Genomic DNA, 26185 nt, shown 5'->3' with positions numbered 1-26185 from the left:
CAAGTTTCGACAGATCCTACCCGAACCATTGACAGATAGTGGGCCTCAAAAGGTCCACATAGTCAACTTTAAGGATGAGGCTGACAGACCGCCACTACAGCAGCAACCCAGCTTGACAGCGAGACGGCGCAGAAAAAGCCGTTGAACTTTTTTCCCCAGCAGCCGGCGAACTACTCTACGTTCCACTTGGTGATCTATGATTCATCCTGAAGCGGTCGTGAGCAACAGACAGCGGTGTCCTCATGTTCCTCGAACCGCGTTCTTCGGACTAGTCACGACTATAGCCCACCGCCAACCTACCAGGACCGTAAACATCGTACTATGTACTAGTATTAGCATTACACGAGTTCCGACCCCGCCCTCCCGAAAATGGCTCGGCTGAAAAGCCACCCGTGCTTGACTGTGCTCCATATAAGCCATATGTGAGCACGGTGATTCGCAGTCCAAAGGGACTTATGACGTGCATTTTATATCCCTAGTTCCCAGACGGTGAACCTCTGTGTCAAGCTCGTCCCTGCTTCGTCCAGAAATCTGTCGCTGTCCAATCAGTTACACACTAATTAACCGCTTGCAAGCCTGACTTATAGTTGCCGAAGGGACAGATTTCGTCCCATCATCGGCGAGGAGCACACAACTCGGTATGGAGAACCCACGATCTCCCATTCTGGATCTCCATTTTTGGAAACGTCTCCATTCAAACTGTAGTTTCAGCTGCCGGACCTTGTGTTTTGACCTGGCAGCCAAACGATGGGATAATCCCCCTCCCCAACTCAACATGGACGACGCTTCTACTCGGGAGATCGTCATAACCCCGGAAATGGATCCTGACCGCTTCTACATTTGAACTCGTGCCGAGGTTTGAATCTTGTGAGGGGTTTCGGAAGACCTGTGTTGCTATTCGCAGTCGTAATTACTCGGTCAACTCGACACACCACGGCGGTGAGGCTCCAAGGGAACCCCCATCACGTTGACGGCGCTTATGACTTCGAAGAGCCATGGCAGCTCGCCCCACGAGAGATCCGAGGTGCCCGAAGACATAGGCATGTATCTCTACATCAGAGTCTCGTTGACACTATGCAATCGTAGACCTTGAAATTTTCTGGATTTGGTGCAGTGATTTGGGTAATTGTTTTGGCTTTCGGTAAGTTGTGAGTCAGCTGCGTGGAAAAGTAAATACGAGCTACGGAGAAATACTACCACCGCCCGATGCGCACTTGCATATAGGCGGCGAACATATCATCAGGTCGGCCGAATCCGCCACAATCGCCTGACCTACTGGGTCCCTACGCCGTCAATGAGTTGGTTTTTCTCAATTGGTCCGTCTGCTCGTGCGTCCGCACAAAAAAAGCAACTAAGAAGTAATATGATAGTGGGCAAAATCTAGGCCCCAGCCTCTCGAATTATCATGGAAGGCTTGATAGCTCCCACATGGCCGGGCAGAGTGCCAGCCGTTCCCATTCTTCTATGACTCGCCCACATGCATCGTGGCGTTTGGGTTGCGGTTGACAGACGGGAACTTGACAAGGGCATATTTGAGGCGCGAGTACGTTCGGCGGCAGAAGCATCATGCACCACCAAACCCTCCCACTCAATGTGGCAGAAGATTAAAGAAATTATGCGCAGTTTCTGGGCGAAACCTTAACAGTAAATTGTGGAACAAGTATACGATATGTACGATATCGCACAGAGGTCCACCATGTGGAATCTTAACAAATCATTGCAAAGATTGACGATACTGCTAGGGAACGGTGGATATGAACACACCACTCCTTCGGTGTTAGTAATATCGTTGAATGTATAAGTATATATCTAGTATCTGTAGTCCCACCATCATATGATGCATCGCAATACATGACCAGCCCATGCCCCAGTACTTAGATCTTCATTGTAGCTTTTTGGTTTGTGACTTGGCATGGATATATGTTCCAATCCTATACTCAAGTCAAATGTTCTGATCTGGCTTCGCTTGTGTGGCACTCATATGGTCTCAGAATCACCTATGAGCACAACGAGCCGCTGTCACACCAGGAATGATTGTGATTATATGCTAAGTTTCGTGTCAGATCGGACCATCACACTCTGGAACCCAAAGACTTAAGACCCTAGTGATACTGAAAATGCTTCTATGAGACTATTTTCCCCCTCCCGAATTCGCTCGTGGGTTATATGTATGTGATCACTTTTCGTTTTTTTTACAGTCGTTGTTATGGCAACTATGACTACAACTAAACGTTCGAATAGGTCTGTCTATGAATATCGCATTTAACCATTTAATTACTGGTTTATCTTTTTGCAACAGATCAGACCTGTAGCGTCACACTGGTGTATATCATTGACGCGGTTTAACGCCCATTACCCCTTATCCCACTAGTTCCCCGTTTAATATGTCTTTATATCCTCGTGTTTTATGATCACGAAGACTCCTCCGGGACTATACTCTACCCGCTCTTTGAGTTCGCAGTAAGGAGCTACCGTCATTTCATGAACCTCCTCATAATATTTGAAAACCACCGGACTGGCGTACAAAAGATATTTTGCCTCCTCTTGAATGGTTTATTTTCTGGGCCATGAACTTCTCTCACATTATCCGAAGACCGTGTATGGACACATTATATCTATAGCATAAATTGAAATGCAGATTAGCCAATGATTTCGCGGTTCTCGATGGGGAGAAAGCGGCGTGTGGCTGAATGTGCCGGTGCATCAAGTCCCGAAGGTTGAAAGGATCGGTATAAATCCAGGGAGTGGTTGCTAAAGCTCTCATCATCTCACCAAGTCCGTCAATAGTGTAGTTCACATTAGCTTCGTCTGCTCTTCTTTGGGATATATCCCCAACGCACAGCGCTAGAAATAGAAATCCAATAGTCGAGGCGTGCTCGCATCGAAGGCGAGAAGGTCAGGAGGTTGTGTACGCCTCCCTATCCATCGACGCGACGAGAAATGATGCATCACTCCAGATGCTCGCGCCGTGAGTCCACTGGCGGAGTCCTGCGCCGAGCTGGTCAACAAACGGGATCCGTCGTTCGCGGGCGCGGGTTCTCGCTCACCATGTGATCGAGAGTGTTTCATAAATCGTTCGTGGTGGCCGGCGAGATACTTGAAGAATCATCCGGCCCACAAGCTTTCAATTACAGTTCGAAGGCTACATTCGAGATTGGCGCTGAAAAAAAAAAAAAGGGTATTTCACCTGAAACCACTCACAACCATCAACGCGAGCAGAGCTTCGACGGAGAGATAGCCTTTCCATACGCCTTAATACAACTTATAATTATCCGGCCGTCATTCGTCAGGTTCTCATGTATATGCTGTGGGCCTAGGTGACTGGGCTCTTCGAACGACTCCTCAGGAGCTGTGACCAGAAGGAAAAGACAACATTGATTGCTGGCTTGTATCTGGTGTCTCCAGATGCTGCAGGTGATCATTGAGGTTTTTCGTTGTTGCATCGCAACTGCAGAAGCCATATGACACGCACGCTGTGTTCTCAGAACGAGAAAAAAAAAAAAAAAAGAAGAAAAAAAAAAAAAAAGAAGAAAAAAAAACCCCTTGAACATTTCAGGTATATAAGTGAAGTTCACAATGTGCTGACGAGGATGTTAATATCTGCATGTCTTGAAAAGTATGGCGCAACAAAATGTGAGGGTCCTTGGACAAGATTCTGGTGGTTATCCCAGAGGTTTAGAAAGGTTGAATTTGGTGCAAAGCCGGCATTCCAGTTATCAGAACGCAGTGCAACTGTCTTGATCATGTCAGTACATATACTTATATCTTCTCTTTGAGAAACAACAGCTACAAAGTCGAAATCTTGTTAATCGGATTCACCCAATAAGTACCTCTAGATCTATAACCACATCCTATGAATCATAATCATCAAAGTTATCGTCATTTGCCAAGTTTTACTTCAGTACACATCAGTGTTATCATAAAAGCATAACAGGATCAAATAACACTGCAAAAAAAAAATATGCAAAAAAAAAACTCTATTATATCACTACAGCATACCTATGTCTGGAGAGTGTCATACCAACCAATCAGTCTTACCTCTAGTCCATGATAAAATTACAAACTCATGCGCAACACCAAGAACAAGACCTTTTACCGATGCCCGAACTTCAACAAAATTCTACTCATCACTCTCCTGTGTCAAGTCCGTATTGATCACAAGATCGTCCTTATTCTTGAGATGCATGACAATGGTCAAACCCTCAATACCCAGCGTCGAATCCTCGCATGCGGTTCCATGCTCCTCTGTCTCGACACGTCCCATAGTAGACATTTCAGCCTTGAGCTGTCGGACCTCAGATGTGAGATCCATATAACGGTCCTTCCAGCTGCATTCATGGTTTGGCGGCGGCACGGCCGAAGGACGATGCAGATCAAGGTCCGACCGCTTGTCGACGCGCGTCAGTGCCTCTTTGCGGCCCGAGGTGAAATTGGTGGCCTCGTGATCACCTGGCGCCGTTCCCTGTTCACGACGCTGGCTAGGGAGGAAACGCTTGGGTTGGAGGATCTGCACCGGTGTAGAGAAACCACTGACCGTAGGCCTGTCGGAAGGTGCTCGTTCCGGACGATCTCTGTGGTTCTTGCTTTTCTCGACACGGAGGCGATTCAACTCAGCCTCTGCCTGGACAGTGGCTTCTTTGTAACGCTCCTGGAGATGCTGACTTTGGTGCCGGAACTCTTCCAGGTACTCCTCGGATGCTGACATTGGAGTCTTTTGCGCTTCAGTGGCACGGTGTGTGTCTTGAGCCATTAGTTTTTGAGACGAGTAGAAATCGTTCCCGATGCCCAGATGCTCCAGCCATTCTTCACTCCCGGTCTTCTTGATTTTCTTGTTGGAGGACTGCAATTTATCCAGTTGCTTTACTCTCTCTGAGATTGGTAGGGGAGGTTTCAAATATACAGGTGACCTGCGTTCTTGAAAGGAGGATTTTGAACGACTGGGCGAGAACTGAACTTCCGGATGATGACTCTTCCATGCAGTGTGTGGTTCAAATGAAGAGACATGACGAAGCTTTTGATGCACCCACTTCTGGTCAGCCTGCTTTCGAGGGTGTTTCAGCCAGTCTGGTGGAGTAGTCATTCGGGCTGATGGGATATCGGTTTTGAAGCCGCCTGATTGGGCTGCATTCCCACTCTGAGCCTTCATTAGCTCCGCTTCCTGAATCTTCTGCTGCAAGGACGAAATCTTCCTGGTAGCAGCATTTGTCGCATTCTCGGAAATTTCGTGTGCAGCTTCTCGAGTTGTGTGGACTGACTGTTTCTGAGCAGATGTTTCTTGTTTTCTCACACGAGACCGAGCTTCCTCGGTTGCATTATTCCAGAACTCTGCAGATTCAAACCTTCTGACCCTATTGTCCACGTGATGACGGCTTGTAGCCTTACCAGCTTCTTCCGTTCCCGTTTGGTCGTGGTGTCTAGCGCGATGGCTAATTTCATTATGCTGTTTGCGTGTTTCCCCGTGATGATGAGCAGGCGATGTCGTATTATTAACTGTCCTATGGTGGGCGAAGTGTTCGCTGTTACTACTTTCGTCGCCTTTATCAAGCCTGCCAGATTGTACATGCCTTAATTTGTGCGAAGGATGCCCGGAAGGGACAGGATTTTCGGAATATTCATCTGTAGTCAATTTTGTAGAGGCTTGCACAGGCGTTAACGGCTTGAGATGTTTGAGGTCAGCCACATGTGAACCCGGTCGCTTCCGAAGTCTGCTACGTGCTGTCTCGGATGCTTTAGCTTGCAATTCTGCGAAGTCACGCCCTGCACCTGCAGCAAGATGTTCAGATATATGAGATGCATCATGAAATCCAAGTGAGTGGTGCGTGTGTATGTCGTCATGATCGTCATGAATATCTTCCATGTGTGACGTACCATGGCCCTTCCGTTCTGCATTAGGTAGCGCCTTCTTCAAAATCTCTCTTGTTGCAGCATGGCTGGATTGTTGCGATATATCATCCTTTCCACCGGCTCGTTTATCTGCAACTAAGAAGGGATTCTGTTTTAGAGCTCCAGTCTGTCGGTTACGTGGTTTGCCTGCTTCTGTGAACCTTGACTGAATTTGTTGATGCCATCCGGATTCATGCTCCGTCAATATTTTGTCCGGCATCTTGTGGTTTGTGCTTCCCATACTTGAAGAACGTCTAGGCACGGCGAAATGATGTTCTCCGTATTTCATCTCGGTATGAGTTTCTTCGCCATGCTCGGTTTTGGTTGTATGCTGCGACTCGTAGTGCTTGGTAGTAGTAGTTGTTTCGACAACTTCTTGTTGTTGCTGCGTTTGCTCAGATGATGCTTCTTCTGCTCTTCTACTTTGTCGCTCACAGGCGCAGCGGCCACAAAAGCGATGACCGCAGGCTGTACATTGTGATGGTGCTAATGTACGATAAGAGCAGACGTGGCAGATGTGACAACATAGTCTCGGGCTGTTGGCCCCATCTCTAGACAGTGACAGATCCGAGTCTTGCTCATCGGACAGCCAGCCAGCAGGTTCCGATATTCCAAATTGGTGGGATAAGTCTATAGTTGATTTACGTTCCAATTCGACGTTAGCCACGTGTATAGAGTTGCTAGAGCACGTGGAAGCTCTTCGGCCACGGATCAGTCCGGTCGATACAGCTGAACGAAGGTGGCGAGATTGCTGGGCAATGCAGGCTGCGCAGTCAGAATTGTGACCATTGTCTACATGAACATGAGCAATGGCTTTGGAATATCCATGAATATCACTATGTTCCTAACGAGCGACTTTTGAGCCAACATAAGAATGTTCAGGCCGAGCGAAATGGGCCGGTGAGCGCTGTCCCTAACTAATGAAGACGTTCTCTCGATCCCATTCGAGTAGTAAATTCGTCGACGGTCGCAGGTCTCGAGGGATAATACCATGCGGCTGACGGATTCGGCAGGTGATTGTGCCACCAGGGATGAGATCACTTGATGGTTCATGGCTGGAACCATCGAAAGCAGAGAATTCAAACTCGTCGTCCGATGCAGTGGCTGAGCCGTGCAAGAGTGTGGCCATCACGTCTGGAAGATCATGTCCATGATCTGCATGCCTCGGGGGATCGGCTAATTGGTTGATAGTATGACCTGTATTCAGTGAAAATTTACTAGAGACTAACGATACCAGATCGACGGAGTTAGCTAGGGGAATGAGGTTCATGTCGTTAGAATGCTACAAGCAGAGGCGTAAGGTCGGCACAGCGTCCTCGTGGCAAAACATAGGTAAGGCTTCGTCGTAGGTTACATGGCAAGTACGATGTGGCCTGAAGAAAGCACGCAGGTAATCAGGGAAGGAGCGTGTATCGAGACATCAACAATGCTGAATTCACACGGCCGTGCCTATGCTGATTATAGGAAAAGTTCTTGATGTACACGTTGCAGACCCTTGCACTCCACTATACGCTCTATTTCAGGACAGCTTGCAAGCTCTCCAGAACCTATACATTATTAGCATCATGGGTTTCATTGGGGATGACGTAGTAATTCGGGCAGACGCACCTCCAACTCAATCTTGGCCTCAGCAATATCCTGCTCGCTGCCGCTACCGTTGGCAATCTTCTGAGCTTCCGAGATTTGGGATCGCACAGCCTCGGCGCTGAAGTCCTCGATGGAGTAACCCTCGATAGCGTTGATGCTCATGACGGAGTTGGGCTGAACAACGGCAAATCCACCGGACACTATACGCAGTCAGCACTTCCAAGTTGCTCCTTTTCTTCTTTTGTCGGGTTCTCAACTGTCGCTTCGTGTTCACGTACGGAAGAATTGCTTGCTGCTGCCACCATCCTCGATGACCTCGATCAGACCGGGCTTGAGCTGCTCGATGGCGGGAACGTGGTTGGCGAGGACACCCATCTCTCCGGACTCGGCAGGGATGTTGACCTGGACGACATCTTGGGACTTGTAGATGGCCTGTTGCGGGAATTAGTCGGGTCCGTCTTTCAACCTGCACCTCGATTGTCGCGCCCGTGATGCAACCCGATGGCGTTCGTCTGTCATAGTTCGCTGCTTCATCGTGGGTCTCGTACCTGGTGGGGAAGAGCCAAGCTCAACTTGATCTGTGATGGAGTCAGTGACTGCTGGGAAGGGAAAACTGGGATAGCTCGGATGCAGTTGGCAACGGACCTTGTCAGGGGCAGCATCAGCGTAAGTTCGGCGCTGCAGAGGAGCGCGGAAGACTGCGGGACGAGCTCGCAGAGCTCTGCTGGCGACGCGAAGAGTGTTCATGATGGGTGGTGGTGCCAATTGAGGATATGCGTATCAAACCAGCTTCGGGTACGGGTACGCTCACGATGGTCGTCAATCGCAAATTGAGGAATAATGTTGCTCTCGGGACGAATCGGCACCTGCGCTCCGAGTGCACGGACCAAGTTAGTTGGCTTTGGGCTTCCTTCGGCTTCAGCTTCAGCTCAAGCTCAGTTTTTTTTATAAAATAGCAAGAAACAGACACATCACGTGATGTTGCATTCATTGTAAACTGATTTGACAGAGCGAATGTCCTACGGATCTGCTACATCTACTGCGCAGAGCTTCAAAGCTTCGAACCTCGCATCATAAAATCGGTATCATACAGAATCACTCGTGCCGCATAACAATATAAGTCTGCCATCGATATGCTGTGTCGAATTACGACAAATGTTGCTTACACCTGGGCTACTTCAGCTGTGCTGAATTAATCGATTATGATAGTTGCTCACCACCACACCAGAACGGTGTAGTAAGCACCATACAAGTTTCATCGTACTGTCCATGATGTTGCGGCTTTGAAACAGCTGCGTATCCTAAGAAGTTGTCTTGGCATGCACCCGCGAGGCCTGCGTTCTGCCGTGTCACTGGCCCTCCAAATGGGATATCTTAGATACAGCCAAAGGCCGCACAATATTTCAAAGCTTGGTTGTGGTACAGCATCAACTAATTAGCTTAAATAAATGCCTCAATTATACAGCATCACGCAACTTGAACACAAACACAGCATACGCACAACCCCCACATCCTAACCCGTAACTGCCACATCGAAATGGTCCGAGGATGAAATGAGGCCTCGTGATCCACGAGGAATGCGAGAAACAGTAAGCGATGTTTCCTCCTATTTTCACGGTAATACTACCGTATCACATGCTGCACTCCTCGTTTAGTAGTCAGGGCGCTTGAAGGTACCCTTGAAAATCCGGGATACCCTTTACGTCGCTCTGTAACCTGACTTTGGGGCATGTCCAGTATCATCACGGAGACAATTGAACTTTACATCGAACCATGCAACTACAACTGGGCCGTAGTTCTCCAGTCATTGCCAATTCCCCGGTAGGACTCCAGCCTGGAAACACACTGGTATACTTGCCCCATTAGACCGCCGAAGAGGGGTCCATGGAAGACCGGCATCGTGGGCAATTTGAGGCAGCCAACTCTCATTTAATCCTATGCGCTGATGCCGCTATTCTCTGGTTTCTAGCGTTCCAACCAGAAGAATGCGGGGTCTGCATGTGTAGGTGAAGCCCTAGACAATTGACATGTGGGGTTGAAACAACTAAGAGGACTTGGACAACACTTGTCATCTGCCCATAATTCTACGACGATTCAGCCTCTTAAACTGGAGGTGTGCGATTCTGACCAGCATCCCCAGGCCCTATCAGGCCATAGGTCGCGGAAGCTATCCATGAGCCTGTCGTGCACGACGAATGAAGCCGTGCAACATCAGCAAATGTGGAAAACGAGTGCCTTAGCACCCTCCACACCATGTGTGCCATACGTATGTACAACATGTGCGTTGCTCATGATCGTGGTTACATTTTCCCCGCCCTTTCAAATCAACAGATCAAAGTATCAAGTTATGTAATTTGGACCGTTGCACCAGGATAGTTGGGATGGCTTCCCATGATGGAACCTGTCAAAGAAGGGAAGTCAACCTGAAATGGGGAGCTCAACGAACAACCAAGACAATATGGATGGACCCGATGGGAATCTTGACAGATTCGCATGTTGTTCATCTCCCGTGGTGCCTGTCGCATTAGCAGCCTCGGCGCCTGAATTTGACAACTGACACTGCTGTAGTCGAGTGTAAAGATAGAACCGAGCGTTGCCAAGGACGGTTCGTAGAGCCAAGCTTCGGTATCCTTATGCTTTGCAACACCTGCATATGTCCACAAGCTTGGGATAGAGTATGATGTCACAGGATTTGGGGTGCTACAGATGTGCAGCTCCTCTGGACCGAAGACAAATAGTAATTTCTAATGATGGCACCATAACAATGCACCCCAAAGTCACACAGGACGCACCAAACCTGCGGGTCGAAAAATAATAGCTTTGTTCAAGTTAGCGGCTGATGGTGCAGAACCAATCTGTCTTGTGCAGCTTCCAGCAGCACGACGAGCTGCATGAAAGAGTACGAATGCGGTTGAACTATGTACGCCTTTATTTGCTTGCACAACCCAACTTATGTCAGATCATCATAAACTTGGGCACGTTTCATCAAATGACTATCGCGTGAATCGGTCATGACTGTCTAATCTCATGATTATGCTACCATTGACGGAGCTGGCCAGCTAGCCATGCTGCTTACTTGTGCCCAGCTAGATGATTATAATATCACCTAAGCATTGCAAATTCTATGATGGCGCTAGCAAATATACTTTGAAGGCATGGCTGATGAAAGTCACCGCCTCTCTGGCACTCCGATTCGTGCCGTCGTAAAGTCGTAAAACGGCTTCCAGCGGCGCCAGAACAAAAGAGGATTACGTTCTATTTGTAAACACGAAAAGTTCGACCAGCCACAGTGCTCGCTTGAGATACAATGAAATGAGGATAGCTTCCCTTGATTTGCTGACACGATCAAGTTTGTGGGACTGATTCAGGAAGAACATTTCCAGTGACCCAGCATACTGGCATAGGACGGCCGGAAAGAGACGAGACAGTGTGAATCATGGTAGCGTGCGTGTGTGTTGTGTTTTTGGCACGAAATCAAATCACTCACCAAAACAAAACCTGTTGTGCAGGCTGCACGTCTAGGGCATCACGGTCTGCGAGTCATCGCCAATTTTAGGGGTACTTCATGCACGACAGCATCAAAATCAGTTAGTACTGTACGCATGCAGGGCTGGGTGGAAACTTTGGAGCATTGCTTTAAATCAGATTGGATGGAGGTTTCATTTCAGCAAGCTCAACCATGACACATGGGCTGTACTTGTTTGTGCACTGTCCTGCAAAAATCGTCTCCGGTTCGCGCAGCTTGCCAGCGCCCACAACTGACCGAAATAACCCCCCCAATCCCTACCGTTCGCAGATGCGCATGTAACCCACTGAAGAACACACTGTGTTTCCAGCTACTTTAGCTACCGGCAGCACAGTAAGGTCAATTCATGTACAGAAGACCATGGCCACGCTTGAATCTTTGCACCAATCGCACTATGTCGGACGACCGTTCCGGATGCTAGATGAACTACTTTGTAAGAGTTTTCATTTTCAAATTTTTCTTCTTTTCGCTTTGACAGTGGCTACAAGCCATCGGAAAGGAGAAGTGCGCTCTCAGAAGCTTTACTCAGTTGCGAGACAAAGCCAATCATGGCATGCTGATTTGAGTCTCCCCCATCCCTCCAGGGTCAGGGGGCTTCCATTTCACGAGTCACCCACACAGTTCAAAGACAATCCAGACCTTAAACCCCACGCGCACCCAAGTATGAATGTTACCAACAAAGGCCGTGGCCACCCACTGGAGCACTTTCCGATCTCCCCAAGCTAGTCCGTTGCTACAATGACAAGGAAAACGGAGAACCCTTTCCTCTGCGGCTGCTACCACAAACAGGCAAGCCGGAAGGGAATCCCACACCCCTAATAATCACAGCAACACCCTGCACGAGAAAGTTCCGCTTGGCTGTTTTATTACCCGCAAGCAAGCGCAAGCACGCACCTCAAGCCCAGTCTCCAGCAAATAATTTCATACCGCTTGTTGTCTCCCGTCAGACCGCCCTGCTCTTGTTGGTGGCTGTTCTTATTATTAGTGCCCACTGGTGCTTGTATTTTTGTCACCTCCACTTGCACGCATCCATCCAGCGAGGTATTTGCTAGGGTATCTGATTGAAACCCTCTTTGCTGAAGAGCTTCTCGCTCCTCACATCTGGACTTGACGCGCCGGTTGCGCCCTCACAAAAGCTGCATTCCTCCCACTCTCGGGTCTTGCCATCCACCTATCCTGTCCCTTCCTCTCAGAATTGACTTGCCATCCCCCCCAAAAAACCTGATATTGGGTCTGTACCCATTCAGGCGGGCAGCCAGGATCTCTTTGCTTGGATTCCTTGGAATATCAACCTTGCTTATTTGTGCCATATTTGCAAACCTCGACGTAGTTAGCAACGACGGATTTATTCCCGTTCTACTGAGCCACCAATTCCCGACGTCATATTGGCTCATCTAGGGAAACTTGGGACCCGAAAAAGGCCAAGATTTTCCAAGGGACCTTTTGCGCCCGCGCCCTGCATCTTGGTGCAGATCCTACCATACGTCCACTCAGCAACTGCCACCACCAAGACACTTCCCGCCGTTGCGATTCCGTAGTGCCACCCGCATTAGACGGCACTTGTGACCATTCTTGTCGACAATAACATCACAAATCCCTACCGAAAGCAAATCAGCCATCTACTCTCCTACTACACAACCACACAACCTTCGATCATTCCAGTACATCAAAGTTCAGCATGGGCTCCCAATTATAGCAACACGGTCCCTAGGGACAACTCTCGAACTTCCTGAGGCCTGCACATGGTGCAACCTTCGAAAGCTCCTCGATCAACTCTTAAGTCGTCAACGATTCTAGATTTCCGACCGCTTTCTTGTTGTTCATACTGAAATTGTCTCACACATTTCGAGTATCTGTCCCAATCGCAGCATAGAACGACTTCACGACTCCTCGATATTGTCCCTGGCTCACCCGGACCCCTTGCCACTTGCGCTTGGCAACGACCGAGGAGTGTTTTTACTACCATAACTCTCTCTCTCTCTCCCACTCTCTCACATATACAAAACCTCAGATAATCATGCACAACGAAAGGATACACGATGCGGCCACGTCAAATGTATTGGCGTGGTCGCGCCAAAGCGTACACACGCAGCATGACCCTGATGAAGAGGTGTCGGCTGAAGCCGACGAGCCTCCGGACGATAGTACTTTCCGGAGAACTGTTGTACGGAAGTATTCGGATCGTCCCACTCCGTCCCTTTTGACTCGGGCTTTACATCACCAGTCCGACGAAGAAGAGGAGGTTCTGGATTTCATAAGTCTTCCGTTGAGGCGCCGCTCGATGAACAGCAACGTCAGCTTTGCTTCTACGACGGATCTTACCTGTGATACAGGCCTCACAAGTCCAGCTAGGACGAGCACGCCAAGCCCTCCGCCTCCTGTGATCCGGCTTGGCAAGTTGAACGTGGGTCTCTTCAACTCCAGGCCCAAGCCGGTCAACGGATCAACAATTGTTGTTGACCACGATACAACTCCAACTAAGAAGGTCATTGAGGCGCCTGCTGCAAACCGAACAAAGGACCCTGCCGTTGAGGCGCTTGCTAAGAAGCGCTGCATTTCTTTCGCCTGTGGACCGAAACCCGAGGCAAAGAAACCTGCAGTTTCACCCCAGGCAAGCTTGCCCAAGCTAGCCGTTGACTCCGGAAACCCACCTCCACGCAAAACCTGCATCCAGTTCGCTTGTCCCTCGAAACCAGCCCGTGACGAAAAGGTGAACAAGGACGCAGAAAGCACCAGTCGAGAGGGCTCTCCAGCGACAATCAGGAAGCACAGATCTCCCTCGATTGGCCGCTCACCTAGGTCATTGACACCCAGGCGCCGACCGTCTAAAAGTCCAGCAGCAGGCAGGTGCAAAAAGTACCTATCGGCTGATACCGTTGACCTCAGGGGAGAATCATCGCGATTCCATGAATTCGCTAGTGATGAACCACAAGAGGATGACTGGATTCGTCAGCAGCTTCCAGTAGCTACACAACGACTGACTATAAACGATACTCTGCGAAAAGAGAATGAAATTCGTAAGTTGGGTCGTGAGGCTGAGGAAGAAGCTCTACAAGAAGAGTTTGAGGACGACGAGGTCATTCAAGACGATGAGGAGAACCAAGACGACGAGGATGTCGAGGAGGATGAAATTGATGATGTTGAGGACGATGAATCAGGTTACGGTTCTGATGATGATTTCTCGGATGGCTACAACACGGACAATGAGGGTGGCTTTGCCGACTCCGATGGTGATGACGATGCCGACGAACTCGATCTGTGGACGCACGGACATGCTGCTATGCTTCAAATATCTGGTGCCACGCCCATTGCGCGTCGCCCTTCCCTGGCGGGTGACCGATCTGAATCCTCGTCCTCAGAAGCGCCTGCTCCGAGAAGACGCAGTACTGGCGAGAAGACGCGTCGTATCAAGATTCGACCTGGAACCCCAGAGTTGCCTGATAGCACTGACTTCGTCTGCGGTACCCTTGATGAGGATCGTCCCTTGGAGGACGCCTACCTGTCCTGCATCGCCCAAAAGCGGCGCGAGAAGATGCATCTTATTCCTCAGGATATTGATCCTAGTTTTCCAACATCCGAGCCTGAAGACGAGGAAGACGACGCCGTCCGTGAGAGCGATGAGCACGTGATGATCCACGGCGAATTGGAGGATCTACACCACGAGGACCGCGCCGACCGCCGAAGAAAGAGGAGCAACAATAACTCACCAAAGCGCTTCCACTCACCTCCACCGAAGCGCCATCACTCTCCGGCGCCGAAGGCTCGTGGAAGATCACCACCACCCCGAAGATTGTTCGATCGCCATTCTCCTAGACGCCTTGTGTCACCTCCCCCTCCGGGACGGGTGATCAAGTCCCCTCCTGCCTCCCTTACGCAAGCCGTCGTTCGCAGAGCCGTCGCTTTCCAGACGCTGGCTGGCAAGCCTGAGATCACGCATACCAAGTCGCTACCAAGACCTCTGGCCTTGTTTCCCAACAGGTATAAGGGCCAGCGTTCAAGGCTTGCAGCCTACACCGGCGCTCAAGGCCATGTCCGTGGTGCCATCGACATCGTCAAAGGCCTTGAGCACAAACGCCAGAGGCGTCGGGAGAAATACATTCAGAAGCATTGCAACCGAGCCCGCAAGGGCCAGGCTGCCGGCAAGAGGCCAGAGCCTGGCAAAGGTGCGCAAAGAATGCGTGAACTGGGTTTGCACATCGCTGGCAAGCCAACCATCCATGTCCTCTCAATTTGAAGGGGTTTCTTGGCTTTTTCTACAATATCTCATGGGGGCATTGAGCATTTTCTTGTTCTTGGGAGCATTTTCTAAGGGACGCTGCATCATTTTGCATATTACTAGTCTCGGGTGTACATAAAGCTTTCTGTAACGAATTTCCTTTTCATGACCGCGACCCTCGCTGGAGGGGCGGAATCACATCGTCTAGCATTTTGGCGGCCGGCTCATTGCAATTTTAAGGATACCATTGGGGCAAGGCATTATTACATAGCATTAGGCGGCGATCCGGTGAATTTGCAAATGGAAACACACCGTCACCAAAGGGTGGCAGGTTCTGACACTACATGAATCACTGATTGTCTCCACGAGGTGTTTGTGACGTGCTTGCTTTCGACGCTGTTTGTGGCAATTTCTAACACTGCAAGCAAGAATGTGTGGCACGGCGTGGAGATGCTAGCTCAGCAAGATATCTTACTGTAATGCTCGTTGGAAAAAAAAAAAGGAAAAAAAAAAAAAAAAAGGTAGGGAAAAGGGGGAGGAAACGGGGGACAATGAATTCCACTGCCTTGCTTTGGTGTCGCCTGGCTACTTTGTATGGCATTCACAATACCTCCCTCCGCTGTCATTAAGAGATATACATCGGTAAGTTAATTGATGGTTGTGATTGATTGATTGATTTGATAACTGTAGATGAGCTGTGGCCTGGTATCTGAGGCCACAATTAACAGCTGTTGATCGAGTTCTGATTGGTTCTTGTCACAAGTTCTTGCCAGCACTTGCTTTTGGCTAGGTTTGCCCAGGCCCCGGGTCTGAGCGACGTAACTGCTAAGTAACTCAAGTTTATCTTTCCATTGTCGTCGGTTGCATAGCAATTTCAACAGCTGCATCAACTCAAAGGAGTTTATTAATAACTCTTGCCGCCCACACCAGCGCTTTTCAGCATCTCGACGACCTGCTTTCCGACCAGATCAGAACAAATCAAACGCACACACGACTTTCTTCACCAACATGTGGATCATCAACTGGTGTACGTTCAGAACTCGATGCAACATCCCTTGAGGACCTTGATGCTATCTGTCCCGTCATCGTTCGCATTCCTCGAAGCGATTCATAAGCTGACATGGAATCTTTACCAAACAGTCTACGACGTCCTATCGTCGCTCGGTCTGCTCAACAAGCACGCCAAGCTCCTTTTCCTCGGTCTCGACAATGCCGGAAAGACAACACTGTTGCACATGCTGAAGGTGCGTGATCAAATTCCGAATCATGAGCAGATGGCGTCATGGGAATGAGCCAGAACTGCACGACACGAACACCTAGTACTCGGACAAAGAGACGCTGATGCCATACACTTCTAGAACGACCGAGTTGCCATTCTGCAGCCTACCCTCCACCCTAGTATGTTATTCCTATTGCGAAACTCGCATCTCTGGGTATCTCCTTGATACAAGCACGTGGACGCATACTGACAACGCCCTAGCTTCCGAGGAGCTCGCCATCGGTAACGTGCGATTCACAACATTTGACCTGGGCGGTCACCAGCAAGGTACGCTTCCTTTGGGCACGACGGTCGCCTTCCTCGAGATACGGCGGTCCTTTGGTCAGGTAGAATACATAACGGCTAACAATATGCGCGCAGCCCGCCGTCTTTGGAAGGACTACTTCCCTGAGGTCAACGGCATCGTCTTCCTAGTCGACGCCAAGGACCACGAGCGCTTCCCCGAGGCCAAGGCTGAGCTCGACGCTCTTCTGTCCATGGAGGAGCTTCAGAAGGTTCCCTTTGTCGTCCTCGGCAACAAGATCGACCACCCCGATGCCATCTCCGAAGAGCAGCTGCGTCACGAGCTCGGTCTGTACCAGACGACAGGTAAGGGCAAGGTGCCCTTGGAGGGTATCCGCCCCATTGAGGTTTTCATGTGCTCGGTCGTCATGAGACAAGGTATGCTGAGCCATTGGAGTCGCGTAATGAAAGGGAGACATGCAGCTAACATGTGCCAGGCTACGGTGAGGGTATCCGCTGGTTGTCCCAATACGTCTAAGCACGCCGCTTTCAGTATAGGATGCAGTCAGCATCTGCCGGCATATCCAACGGTGTGGCATGCAAAACCGGTGAAGAAGAAAGCTTCCCACATGGTGTGTACGAAGGTGACAACGTTGATGATCTGCACGCTTGATCAAGTGGGGAATGGAGTTTATTATGACATCTTGCTGCTTGCATGGTTCATCTGCTTTTTCTATTACATCGTCTGCGTTTTCTTACAGGGCTTCTCGGTTCTATGGGAGTCCCAAGGCAATAGAGGCAAATCGCAAAATTTGAATTAGCATCAAGTCCGTGCTGGATTATTTTGCTCTCTACCAAGGGAACAACTATGAAGCTGATGAATGTGGAGTGTAGATTTTTGTGTGGCTGGTAATTTATGAGCACCCAGCATTCAAGGGCATAAATTCTAGATGCTCGAGATATGGCTGGCTCACATATGTCTCACACTCAAGTTGGTCCGGTGAACACTATGATTGGGGAAATACCGTTGGTACTCCAAATCACCGATCATCAAATTTGTGTACTATGTTACCAGAACGCGATTTGCTCAAAGCGATCAGCATCTTTGATTTGCACACGAACGCAGACGCACACCCGGCAAAGTCTGACATTAACCTCTCACGTCAATTAAAAGTAGACCTTAAGGAGCCCCGGGCTATAGAACGGAGACTTTTGTTGGGGACATGCGCCAGATGCTAGAGGCGACAAACATGTAAAAAGAAAAAGGAAATCTCCCGATGTTCATATGTTTGTGGTTCCTCGGGCGCAGAAGCTCCTGCAAGATCGTGCTCGTGCTCGTGTGCCCGCCCCCCTGTCGAGATCAAGTCCAGGGGTCTCACCTACCTGAGCGAGGCTCGCTAAAGCCCCCTGGCCCTCCCCCACTTCTAGCGCTTCCCCAACCAAATTAGAGCCCGAGAACCCCGTGGCTAATGCCGACGTCATTTCGATGTTGAGCTGTGGCTACATGTCATGTACATGCAATTTGTACTGTACCATTCCTCGATTACCTCCGCGAGAGCACATGAACGCGACGCCACGGGATCTTACGGGGTTTTTTTTATAACTTATTTATTCTTCTACTTTCTTCCACGATAACTGTCCCACGACACGGAATCACAGTCTGTGCTCCCATGTCCCGGCTTGCTCAACACAACCTGTAGACTCTCATTATGCAACAACCGTTCAGTCGCCGCTACTGCGATCATGGCGTCTGAAGAGAATAAGCAAAAGAGCGGCCCCACGCCCGCCGAGGAGGTCAAGGCCGCCCGCAAGGTGACTTTCTTTGGTCTGGGGAAGCCTTATCACGACTACGGCTTCCCACCCGAAGCCTTCGACCACACGCGACTCCCTGATGGCGACGTGGATTTCCTCTCAGCCGAGGACCTCGAGGCATTTGCACAGGCACTAGCTGCACCCGATCCGATCAACAACTCCAATGATGACGGCTCGTTGCTCAAGAGCCCGACCTTGGGCCGCAGTGGTAGCAGCGCCAGCCAGTTCGAACGCCAGCCCTCCCCGAGCCCGTCCTTGTCCCTGGCCGGCAGAGAAAAGAGTGCGACGGCCAAGATCAGCGATCGGAATAGACACGGCAGCCAGGGCAGCCTGCTCATATCCGCCCAGAACGACTGGGCACCCGTGAACGAGAAAATAGGGAAGCGGCGCCGAAAGAAGCGCAAGGCGCTTGGCCGCAGCGTCGACGAGGCGCGAGAGGGCTATCTTTACACTCTGCTCCGCTGGCCTTTCCTCATGGGCACCTTGGCGTGGATCATAGGCCTAGGCGCCGCGTATCTGTGCACGAGGCTCTATGTGTGGGGCTACGAGTACTTTATCGCTTGGAGGGGAAAGAGAGAACAACTGCGTCGAAACATGCGGGCTACGAGCAATTATAAGGAGTGGTCCGCCGCTGCCAAGGAGCTGGACAAGTACCTGGGCAACGACAAGTGGAAGCAGGAAAACGAGTATGCTTATTACGACTCGAAAACGGTTCGTCGCGTGTGGGAGCAAATCAGGAAACTCAGACGTGAGGCCGAAGAGCAAGAGAAAGGCAACCTGTCGGAAAAGCAAAGGAACAGGGAAGGGAAACGTCCAATAGAGGAGTTGACAACCCTGATCGAAGCCAGTGTCAAGAGCAATTTTGTGGGCGTTGAGAATGCCAGGTTATACAGCGAAACGTACTTTGGCACCAAGAACCTGGTGCAGAACTTTATTGAAGAAGGTCAGTGGCTCTGTGCAAGGTCCACGAGAACGGGAAGTTGCTGACATGTCAAACAGTCGAGAAGAGTACACGCCTGCTGGTTGATTCAAACCAGCTGCCTCTTGAGCAGAAGCAGACTTTATTCAAACATCTGCATGCCAACTACGGTCGCACAGCGCTATGTCTTTCCGGTGGTGCCACATTCGCATATTACCATTTTGGAGTTGTGAAGGCGTTGCTAGAGGCAGACCTGCTGCCCGAAGTTATAACTGGTACGAGTGGCGGTGCCTTGGTCGCGGCGCTCGTTGCCACACGCACAAACGAGGAGTTGAAGGAGCTTTTGGTCCCTGCATTGGCACACAAGATCAAAGCCTGCTCAGAACCAATAGCCACATGGGTCACCAGATGGTGGAAGACTGGCGCCAGGTTTGACTCCATGGACTGGGCGCGTCAGTGCGCCTGGTGGGCTCATGGATCAATGACCTTCCGAGAAGCGTATGAGCGGACAGGTCGCATTCTGAATGTCTCCTGCGTACCAGCCGACCCGCACTCCCCAACCATTCTCTGTAATTATTTGACGAGTCCAGACTGTGTCATCTGGTCAGCAGTATTGGCCTCGGCTGCGGTTCCCGGCATCCTCAACCCGGTAGTGCTGATGATGAAGAACAAAGATGGAACTCTAAGCCCCTATTCCTTTGGCCACAAATGGAAAGATGGCAGCCTACGGACTGATATTCCCATCAAGGCACTGAACTTACACTTCAACGTCAACTTCACCATTGTCAGCCAAGTAAACCCGCATATCTCGCTGTTCTTCTTCTCGTCGCGTGGCACTGTTGGCTCTCCCGTCACACATCGAAAGGGACGAGGCTGGCGTGGTGGCTATCTGGGTTCTGCTACTGAGCAGTACATCAAGCTCGACCTCACAAAATGGCTCAAAGTCCTCAAGCACCTCGAGCTCCTCCCGCGTCCCCTGGGCCAGGACTGGTCTCAGCTCTGGCTGCAGCAATTTGGCGGAACTATTACCATCTGGCCAAAGTCCAAGCCGAGCGACGTACTCCGTATCTTGTCGGATCCGGACCCAGATCGCCTGGCGAGGATGATCCACGAAGGGCAGCAGAGTGCCTTCCCGAAGTTGCAGTTCATCGCCAACCGGCTCAAGGTCGAGCGGCAGATCGAGAGGGGACGCCGGGAGATGATGAATCTACGCAAGGGGAGCTTGGAGAACATCATCGATGAAGATGATTTGCAGAGTCTGCTGCTGAGGGGAAATATGGTCACGGACGACGAAGGGACGGGCAGAAGTGAGGATGACGACGAGGAAGAGGAAGAAGTCTACGAGAACGGTAACTACGAGGATGCCGTGGAGAGCCCCGGCGAGTACAAGGACGAGTTGATTGAGAGTCCTGGAGAGTCTCAGGACGACGATGCGGATGTGGTCGGCGAGGAGGAGAAAAATTCCTAACTCCATGATCGAAAAAGGGAATCGAAAGTGTAAGATGTTTGCGTGATTTGATACCATCATGTGGTTTTATGTTGCGGGTGTCAGGGAGTTCCGAGAAGCGAGAGAGAGAATCCTCTTTTTGTTTGGTTTCTCTCATGACGATAGGTTGTTGTCTCGCCGGAACTAAAGCATAGTTTGCTGGTTATTGTTATAAACGTAGGCATAGGCGTCAGATGGTAGAATCATCAATATGGCTATTGCACTAGTCTTGAATCGAGATGTCGCAGATCACTGGGCATCATTTCCGGTAGGAGCCAAAGGGGCTGCTTCGGTCAACATTGTGTCTACATCGTTTTCGTCCACTCACTGAATTCGAGACGTGGCGGTTAAACCTAGCTTTCGGTGCCCGCATTCGCACACTTGACTCCTGATACCACCTTGTCCGTGGTGCTGTTGCTTGCACGTCCGCTCTCGCGCGGCTCGGTACATATCTATACTGATTCTTCTACCAGAATGCGTGTCAGATCCGAGTTTTTTGCGTCTATAAACAAATCAACAACACACCTCGCCGTGCGCTAACATGCCGAATGACTCTCCAAAAGTCGGTTTTCCAATGACGATCCGTCGTCATGAGCAGCCCGCCATTTCGCTACGTTGAGGCAGCCCCGCCTCGTCATTTTTTCGTCCGTACGTTGGACCGCAAAACGTGCCTTTGCATCGATATGAGGGTGTAAAGGCCTCAGGCTTAGTTCCGAGAGTGGACCTCGCAGCAGGCTGCGGAGGCGACCGTGTACGGCTTCATCCCGCGCACCGAAGAGATTTGACACGCCTGGCAGTATGTCACTGTACCAAGGGGATTTCCAAGAATTTCCCCTGGACCTAGTGAATACGCTGAGCGCCGACGGGGTCGCCGATATGAAATTAGTTTTATACCAGCTCAAAACAACTGCACCCAACGGCTTGTCAAGATATTCCTCTTTACTTCATGCGCTTCTACCGCGATGGCCAAACTCACCGTATGGGAGGTGAAATGAGTACAGGTGTGGTGGAGCACGAGCTGTGAGAGCGTGATACGTCTTCGCACAGTCCGTAAATAAGGTATACGCGGATTCCGGAATCTTGGCAAGAGGACCCTTCAACCTCCGATCTATTACCTACCCAGGTCTCAGGGTTCGAGCAGTACCCCAACGCACGCAGTCAATAGACGCATGTTGAAACGATGTACTGGACGAGTATCAACCAATAATAGCCATAAATGCAAAATTATGAAAACCTTTCGTGGTTGCATTCGCTGCATGGCATCATTATGTGCTGCAGCGCTAGGCGTTGTGATGCCGCTTGTCCGGCCATTCGAGTTGCCGCCAGTTTCCTGTATACCGGTAACACACTCAATGCCATCGTTGTCTATGAGAGCTTGGCTGAGAGGTTTGAGCACTATAGCGGCACAGCCCTCTCCTCAACCGTGACCGTTGGCGCCTTTGTACCGCATACGTGGTCGCGAATCAGGGGAGGCCCTATGCAATTCATGCTCCGCAATATACATCGCTGGGTTTGATATTCACGTAACCCTCGCGATGATCGCACTTGTGGCATCGCCAGCGCGGAGGTATTGGACGTCATAGTGGATGGCAACGAGACAACTTGAACACGCTGTGCCAAAAGTAACAGACGGCCCTCTCAAATCGGAGAAATTCTATACCATATTCGAGACAATGCTGCGTGCGACTCCATTAGCCGCATAGGTTGATATAATCTCGGGGTTAAAGAACGCGGCGAAGATTAAGGAGGACCATGGCTTTCTATAAGATAGATGGAGAGCACACAAATCGAGGAAGTGTAGACCAGTCTACACACGCCTGCCTGGTCATTGACAGATATAAGAGGCAGTGGAGTGCTTGGAAGTTTTCCTATAGTTGGAGTGTAGCGTATGAGTCTTGTGGTATAACTGCTGAAAAACTTAAGTGTCTGAACACTGGAGTGCATCTGCAGTGGTCTTTCGGACAAGGCCTGGGCGCTGGGAAAGAGCATGATTCTTTGGCTGCGTCCGAATCGTGGAGTACAAGCACTGACACCTAATCACCCCTATCAGGTAGCAACCGGCCGAAGCTCATTCATCACCAAAGTGTCTTAAACCTTGCAAAGTACATATGCATGTCTACTTGACCCGGCCTAAACAAAGAGCCGGTGATGAATTACATCAACAGTAGCTATGAAGCATTGCACTGCTTTTGTGTCACACGAGAAGGCGTCCTTAGGTCACACAGGATAGCCACCGAAGGTGCTCAAAAACCATCGTGCAAATGCATTGTCATACTTCCTCTTTCGATGTTGCAAATTGTCAAGGGTCTTCAATCACTCGGTATCAGCAATGGGCCCGAACAATTCTCGAAATTCTTAGATGGTGGACTGGCTATATTTAGTCGCACAAACATCAGCCTTGATCTTCTGCGCTTCCTTGTATCGATGGCGGGTGGCATCGCCCTTGGTAAGACAAAACTATGGTGACACCTGATTACGGAGCCTCGTTGTTTGCTAATGGAAATCTCGACTAATGTTCCCGTTGCGGTAATGTTTCCAGCTTTTATGTTGAGCTTTTACGGAACATTAAACATGACGGCTTGCAGGATCCAATTGGAAATGGCAAGTTCATGACAAACAACCTTTACAGGTAAGTTCCATGCGCAACGTAAGGAGTGGAGTTACGCCGTAAATAAAGCAAACATCGGCTGTAATGCATCCACACTCGTACACTGCAGGCCACTTAGTACCATGTTGTAAACGTCCTTCGAGTAAGAACCTTGAGGTGTAACGCCAATGACGAATTCAAACTCTCCTGTGATACATGTATATCGTGAATCGACTCTCGAAACGATCTCGTCGAGTTCAAAGCATACGACAAAGAAAGCCGTCACACTGCCTGCAGCCGCTCTGGCCTCAGCACCGCTCGGGATAATTTTGAGCACTCCCAGTGGAGCGGTCCCCTGCAGGTTTTAACTCAACGGGTTGGTAACACTGCCGTCACTGTTAGATGCAAGATCTGCGATCAACTGATCACTCCACGTAAAGGTTTCAAGTGCTCTGCTCGATAATGAAAGGTTTATGTATGGGTTGTAGAAATTTTTATATCTGGATCAAATCAGACCTATACCCAAGGTTCTCTGCCTACGAACCTGCCTACGAACATGCCTACCTGCAGGCGTTCTTTATTTCCCATTGTTTTGTAGCATATTCATATTGGAACTGAGTTACGAGAGGTTGCTCCAAGTGTTAGCCCGGTTGATCGACATCTGAAGTCGATGTTAAATATATCTATTTATTATTGTCATACATTTGAACAGTTCTCGAATACCTTCCGTTCCGTAAACAACAAAATTCATCCCTGGGTTGCCGGGACAAGCGCGGTGGACAAGACGGCCTTTGGGGGCTAGCAAACTGGGCTGTGAGTATATAATATGAGCCCCGGCACGTTCATTTAGATAAGCCAATACAACGGACTCACTACTGCTCAACGGTTCCCGCCACTTACAAAGTTCAATGACTGACGCAGCTCAATATTCCTGCAGCATATGAGTCTGAAACTCTGACCTTCCATGAAGAATACATTCATTCTTTACTCTTTGGGTCAACACAAACCACCATCAAAAACTCTTAAGACAGACGGCAGAATGGTACCGAGTTTGGGAAGTGGAAAAGCCACCAATAATGACTACGATCCTCATTTCACGGATATGGTTATTGCAGCGACTGGTCCAGATGCTCACTCTCGAATGGCTCAGATTATGCCCAGTCTATTGAGACATCTTCATGACTTTGCGCGAGAGGTTGGTCTCACAGTTGCCGAGTGGACGGCAGGTGTTGAAATGGTAAGTACTGAGGAGTACTCCGAATTAGTTCAAGAGAAGGTGAACAATGATAGCAAGCTGACAGGCACTCATAGATCAACAAAGCCGGCCTAATGTCCGACAACAAGCGTAACGAGACACAGCTAATATGTGATGTGCTCGGGCTTGAGTCCCTCGTCGACGAGATCACATCCAAGGTTTTACAGCATCAAGGCTCAACAGCAACGCCCTCAGCGGTCCTCGGGCCCTTCTACCGCGAGGACGCTCCCATCCTGGCCAACGGGTCTAGTATCGTCGGCCCCAGTATAGCACAGGGCTGGAACGACGCAGCTTCCAAGTTGCTCACCCGCATTTCTGGGCGCGTCCTCAACGCTACCACCAGGAAACTGATCCCCAATGCTATCGTCGATGCCTGGGAGGCGGGTCCCAATGGTATGTACGAGCAACAGGATACCACGGGCACCCAGCCCGATATGAACTTGCGGGGACGCTTCCGCACCGATGAGCATGGTCGATACTCCATGGTCTGTCTCCGACCTACGTCGTACCCGATCCCCTTCGATGGTCCTGCCGGGCACTTGTTACAGTTGCTGGACCGCCATCCGTACCGTCCCGCGCACATCCACTTCATTGTGACCGCGGAAGGCCACCGATCGCTGACGACACAAATTTTTGACGGAGAGGACAAGTACACAAGGGATGATGCCGTGTTTGCGGTAAAGGAGGAGCTGATTGTCAAGTTTAAGGAGGCAAAGACGAAGACTACTAATAGCGTCAAATGGGAGCTAGAGTACGACTTCTACCTGGGAGAACTCTAGAGAGAATTTCATGCTCTAAATGATATGTGGTGTGTTTGCAATGAAGCAGGCTTGCATATATCGTTAGCCAGCGACGAAGGAACGTTATATAAATAGACAAGAATGTCTCATGCATATTTAGAGACGTCCGACGATCCGTGAGAACATGTGTTGGTCGACATTCATACATTTCAATACCGCCCTTCAACAAATTATGTTTGGTAGCTAAACCATGTCTTAATTACCTACATACAGTTCTTAATTTCTGTACGACAACTCACCGTTAACATGTGGTAAACCATCCACACAAGTATATCCATTACCAATGTGAAGAGTCTAGCCGTTCAAGCAAATATTTATCTCGTAAAATAAGTATTCAAAGATGAACGAACAGCAAAACATTACAGGCATGCTAGATGCCAAGATTGGAACGGTAAAAAGTCGAAAAAGAATCGATGCCCCCTGGCGGAATTGAACCGCCGACTTTCGCATGACGCAGAAGATATACAAGTGCGACGCAATACCACTATGCCAAGGAGGCTCGTATTTGTTGGAGAATGTGCTTGCAATTTGTTGTTATGTTAGCGTAAGCGCACTCCACATCAACCCAATTTGCAATACTTCAGCAGTCACCACTATTAACATGGTAGCTTAT

The 26185-nt window shown here is 49.8% G+C and overlaps 7 protein-coding genes and 1 non-coding gene across 8 annotated transcripts; 4 read left to right on the top strand and 4 right to left on the bottom strand.

The window, feature by feature from the left end:
• Positions 1-3977: 3977 nt before the first annotated feature.
• On the bottom strand, positions 3978-6423 carry BKA67DRAFT_262670 (uncharacterized protein). Its single transcript, XM_046095827.1, has one exon. The coding sequence runs from the start codon at positions 6170-6172 to the stop codon at positions 4121-4123; it is 2052 nt and encodes a 683-aa protein (XP_045958129.1). The 5' UTR covers positions 6173-6423; the 3' UTR covers positions 3978-4120.
• A 643-nt stretch (positions 6424-7066) lies between these two features.
• On the bottom strand, positions 7067-8367 carry BKA67DRAFT_563393 (ATP synthase delta chain). Its single transcript, XM_046102662.1, has 5 exons — positions 8116-8367; positions 8019-8048; positions 7749-7902; positions 7492-7670; positions 7067-7430 (listed from the first exon to the last, which is right to left on the bottom strand). The coding sequence occupies exons 1-5, from the start codon at positions 8215-8217 to the stop codon at positions 7398-7400; spliced, it is 498 nt and encodes a 165-aa protein (XP_045958128.1). The 5' UTR covers positions 8218-8367; the 3' UTR covers positions 7067-7397.
• A 4646-nt stretch (positions 8368-13013) lies between these two features.
• On the top strand, positions 13014-15230 carry BKA67DRAFT_535206 (uncharacterized protein; the record flags this gene model as incomplete). Its single annotated transcript, XM_046099975.1, has 1 exon — positions 13014-15230. One exon carries the CDS (start codon positions 13014-13016, stop codon positions 15228-15230), a length of 2217 nt encoding a protein of 738 aa, XP_045958127.1.
• Positions 15231-16016: 786 nt separating this feature from the next.
• On the top strand, positions 16017-17989 carry BKA67DRAFT_563384 (ADP-ribosylation factor family-domain-containing protein; the record flags this gene model as incomplete). Its single annotated transcript, XM_046102661.1, has 5 exons — positions 16017-16239; positions 16353-16456; positions 16571-16610; positions 16693-16758; positions 16852-17989. Coding segments are annotated over exons 1-5 (907 nt in total), but the record flags the coding sequence as incomplete, so codon positions are not given.
• Positions 17990-18456: 467 nt separating this feature from the next.
• BKA67DRAFT_517517 (acyl transferase/acyl hydrolase/lysophospholipase) lies at positions 18457-20912 on the top strand (the record flags this gene model as incomplete). The annotated part of the gene is made up of 2 exons (XM_046097916.1): positions 18457-19468; positions 19525-20912. The coding sequence occupies 2 exons, from the start codon at positions 18457-18459 to the stop codon at positions 20910-20912; spliced, it is 2400 nt and encodes a 799-aa protein (XP_045958125.1).
• Positions 20913-22056: 1144 nt separating this feature from the next.
• Positions 22057-22347, bottom strand: BKA67DRAFT_517206 (uncharacterized protein; the record flags this gene model as incomplete). Its single annotated transcript, XM_046097881.1, has 1 exon — positions 22057-22347. A coding segment is annotated over one exon (291 nt), but the record flags the coding sequence as incomplete, so codon positions are not given.
• Positions 22348-24556: 2209 nt separating this feature from the next.
• Positions 24557-25551, top strand: BKA67DRAFT_592270 (Intradiol ring-cleavage dioxygenase; the record flags this gene model as incomplete). Its single annotated transcript, XM_046104820.1, has 2 exons — positions 24557-24754; positions 24829-25551. 2 exons carry the CDS (start codon positions 24557-24559, stop codon positions 25549-25551), a joined length of 921 nt encoding a protein of 306 aa, XP_045958123.1.
• Positions 25552-25986: 435 nt separating this feature from the next.
• BKA67DRAFT_t88 lies at positions 25987-26071 on the bottom strand. Its single transcript has one exon. It is a non-coding gene; the product is annotated as a tRNA-Thr (tRNA).
• Positions 26072-26185: the final 114 nt, after the last annotated feature.

The sequence above is a fragment of the Truncatella angustata genome (genome assembly GCF_020726525.1).
Source record: "Truncatella angustata strain MPI-SDFR-AT-0073 chromosome Unknown BKA67scaffold_4, whole genome shotgun sequence".
In the NCBI taxonomy this organism is placed as follows: domain Eukaryota; kingdom Fungi; phylum Ascomycota; class Sordariomycetes; order Amphisphaeriales; family Sporocadaceae; genus Truncatella; species Truncatella angustata.
Note: the sequence above shows the minus strand (reverse complement) of the source record. Positions and strands in the feature narration are given on the sequence as shown.

What these genes read in the sequence shown, in the direction of transcription:
- BKA67DRAFT_262670 (XM_046095827.1), bottom strand. Translation starts at nt 6,172, where the DNA reads ATGAAATACGGAGAACATCATTTCGCCGTGCCTAGACGTTCTTCAAGT.
- BKA67DRAFT_563393 (XM_046102662.1), bottom strand. Translation starts at nt 8,217, where the DNA reads ATGAACACTCTTCGCGTCGCCAGCAGAGCTCTGCGAGCTCGTCCCGCA. An exon ending in CTGATGCTGCCCCTGACAAG is followed by an intron (nt 8,049 to 8,115) that starts GTCCGTTGCCAA and finishes ACTCCATCACAG; the next exon opens with ATCAAGTTGAGCTTGGCTCT. An exon ending in GCTTGGCTCTTCCCCACCAG is followed by an intron (nt 7,903 to 8,018) that starts GTACGAGACCCA and finishes TTCCCGCAACAG; the next exon opens with GCCATCTACAAGTCCCAAGA.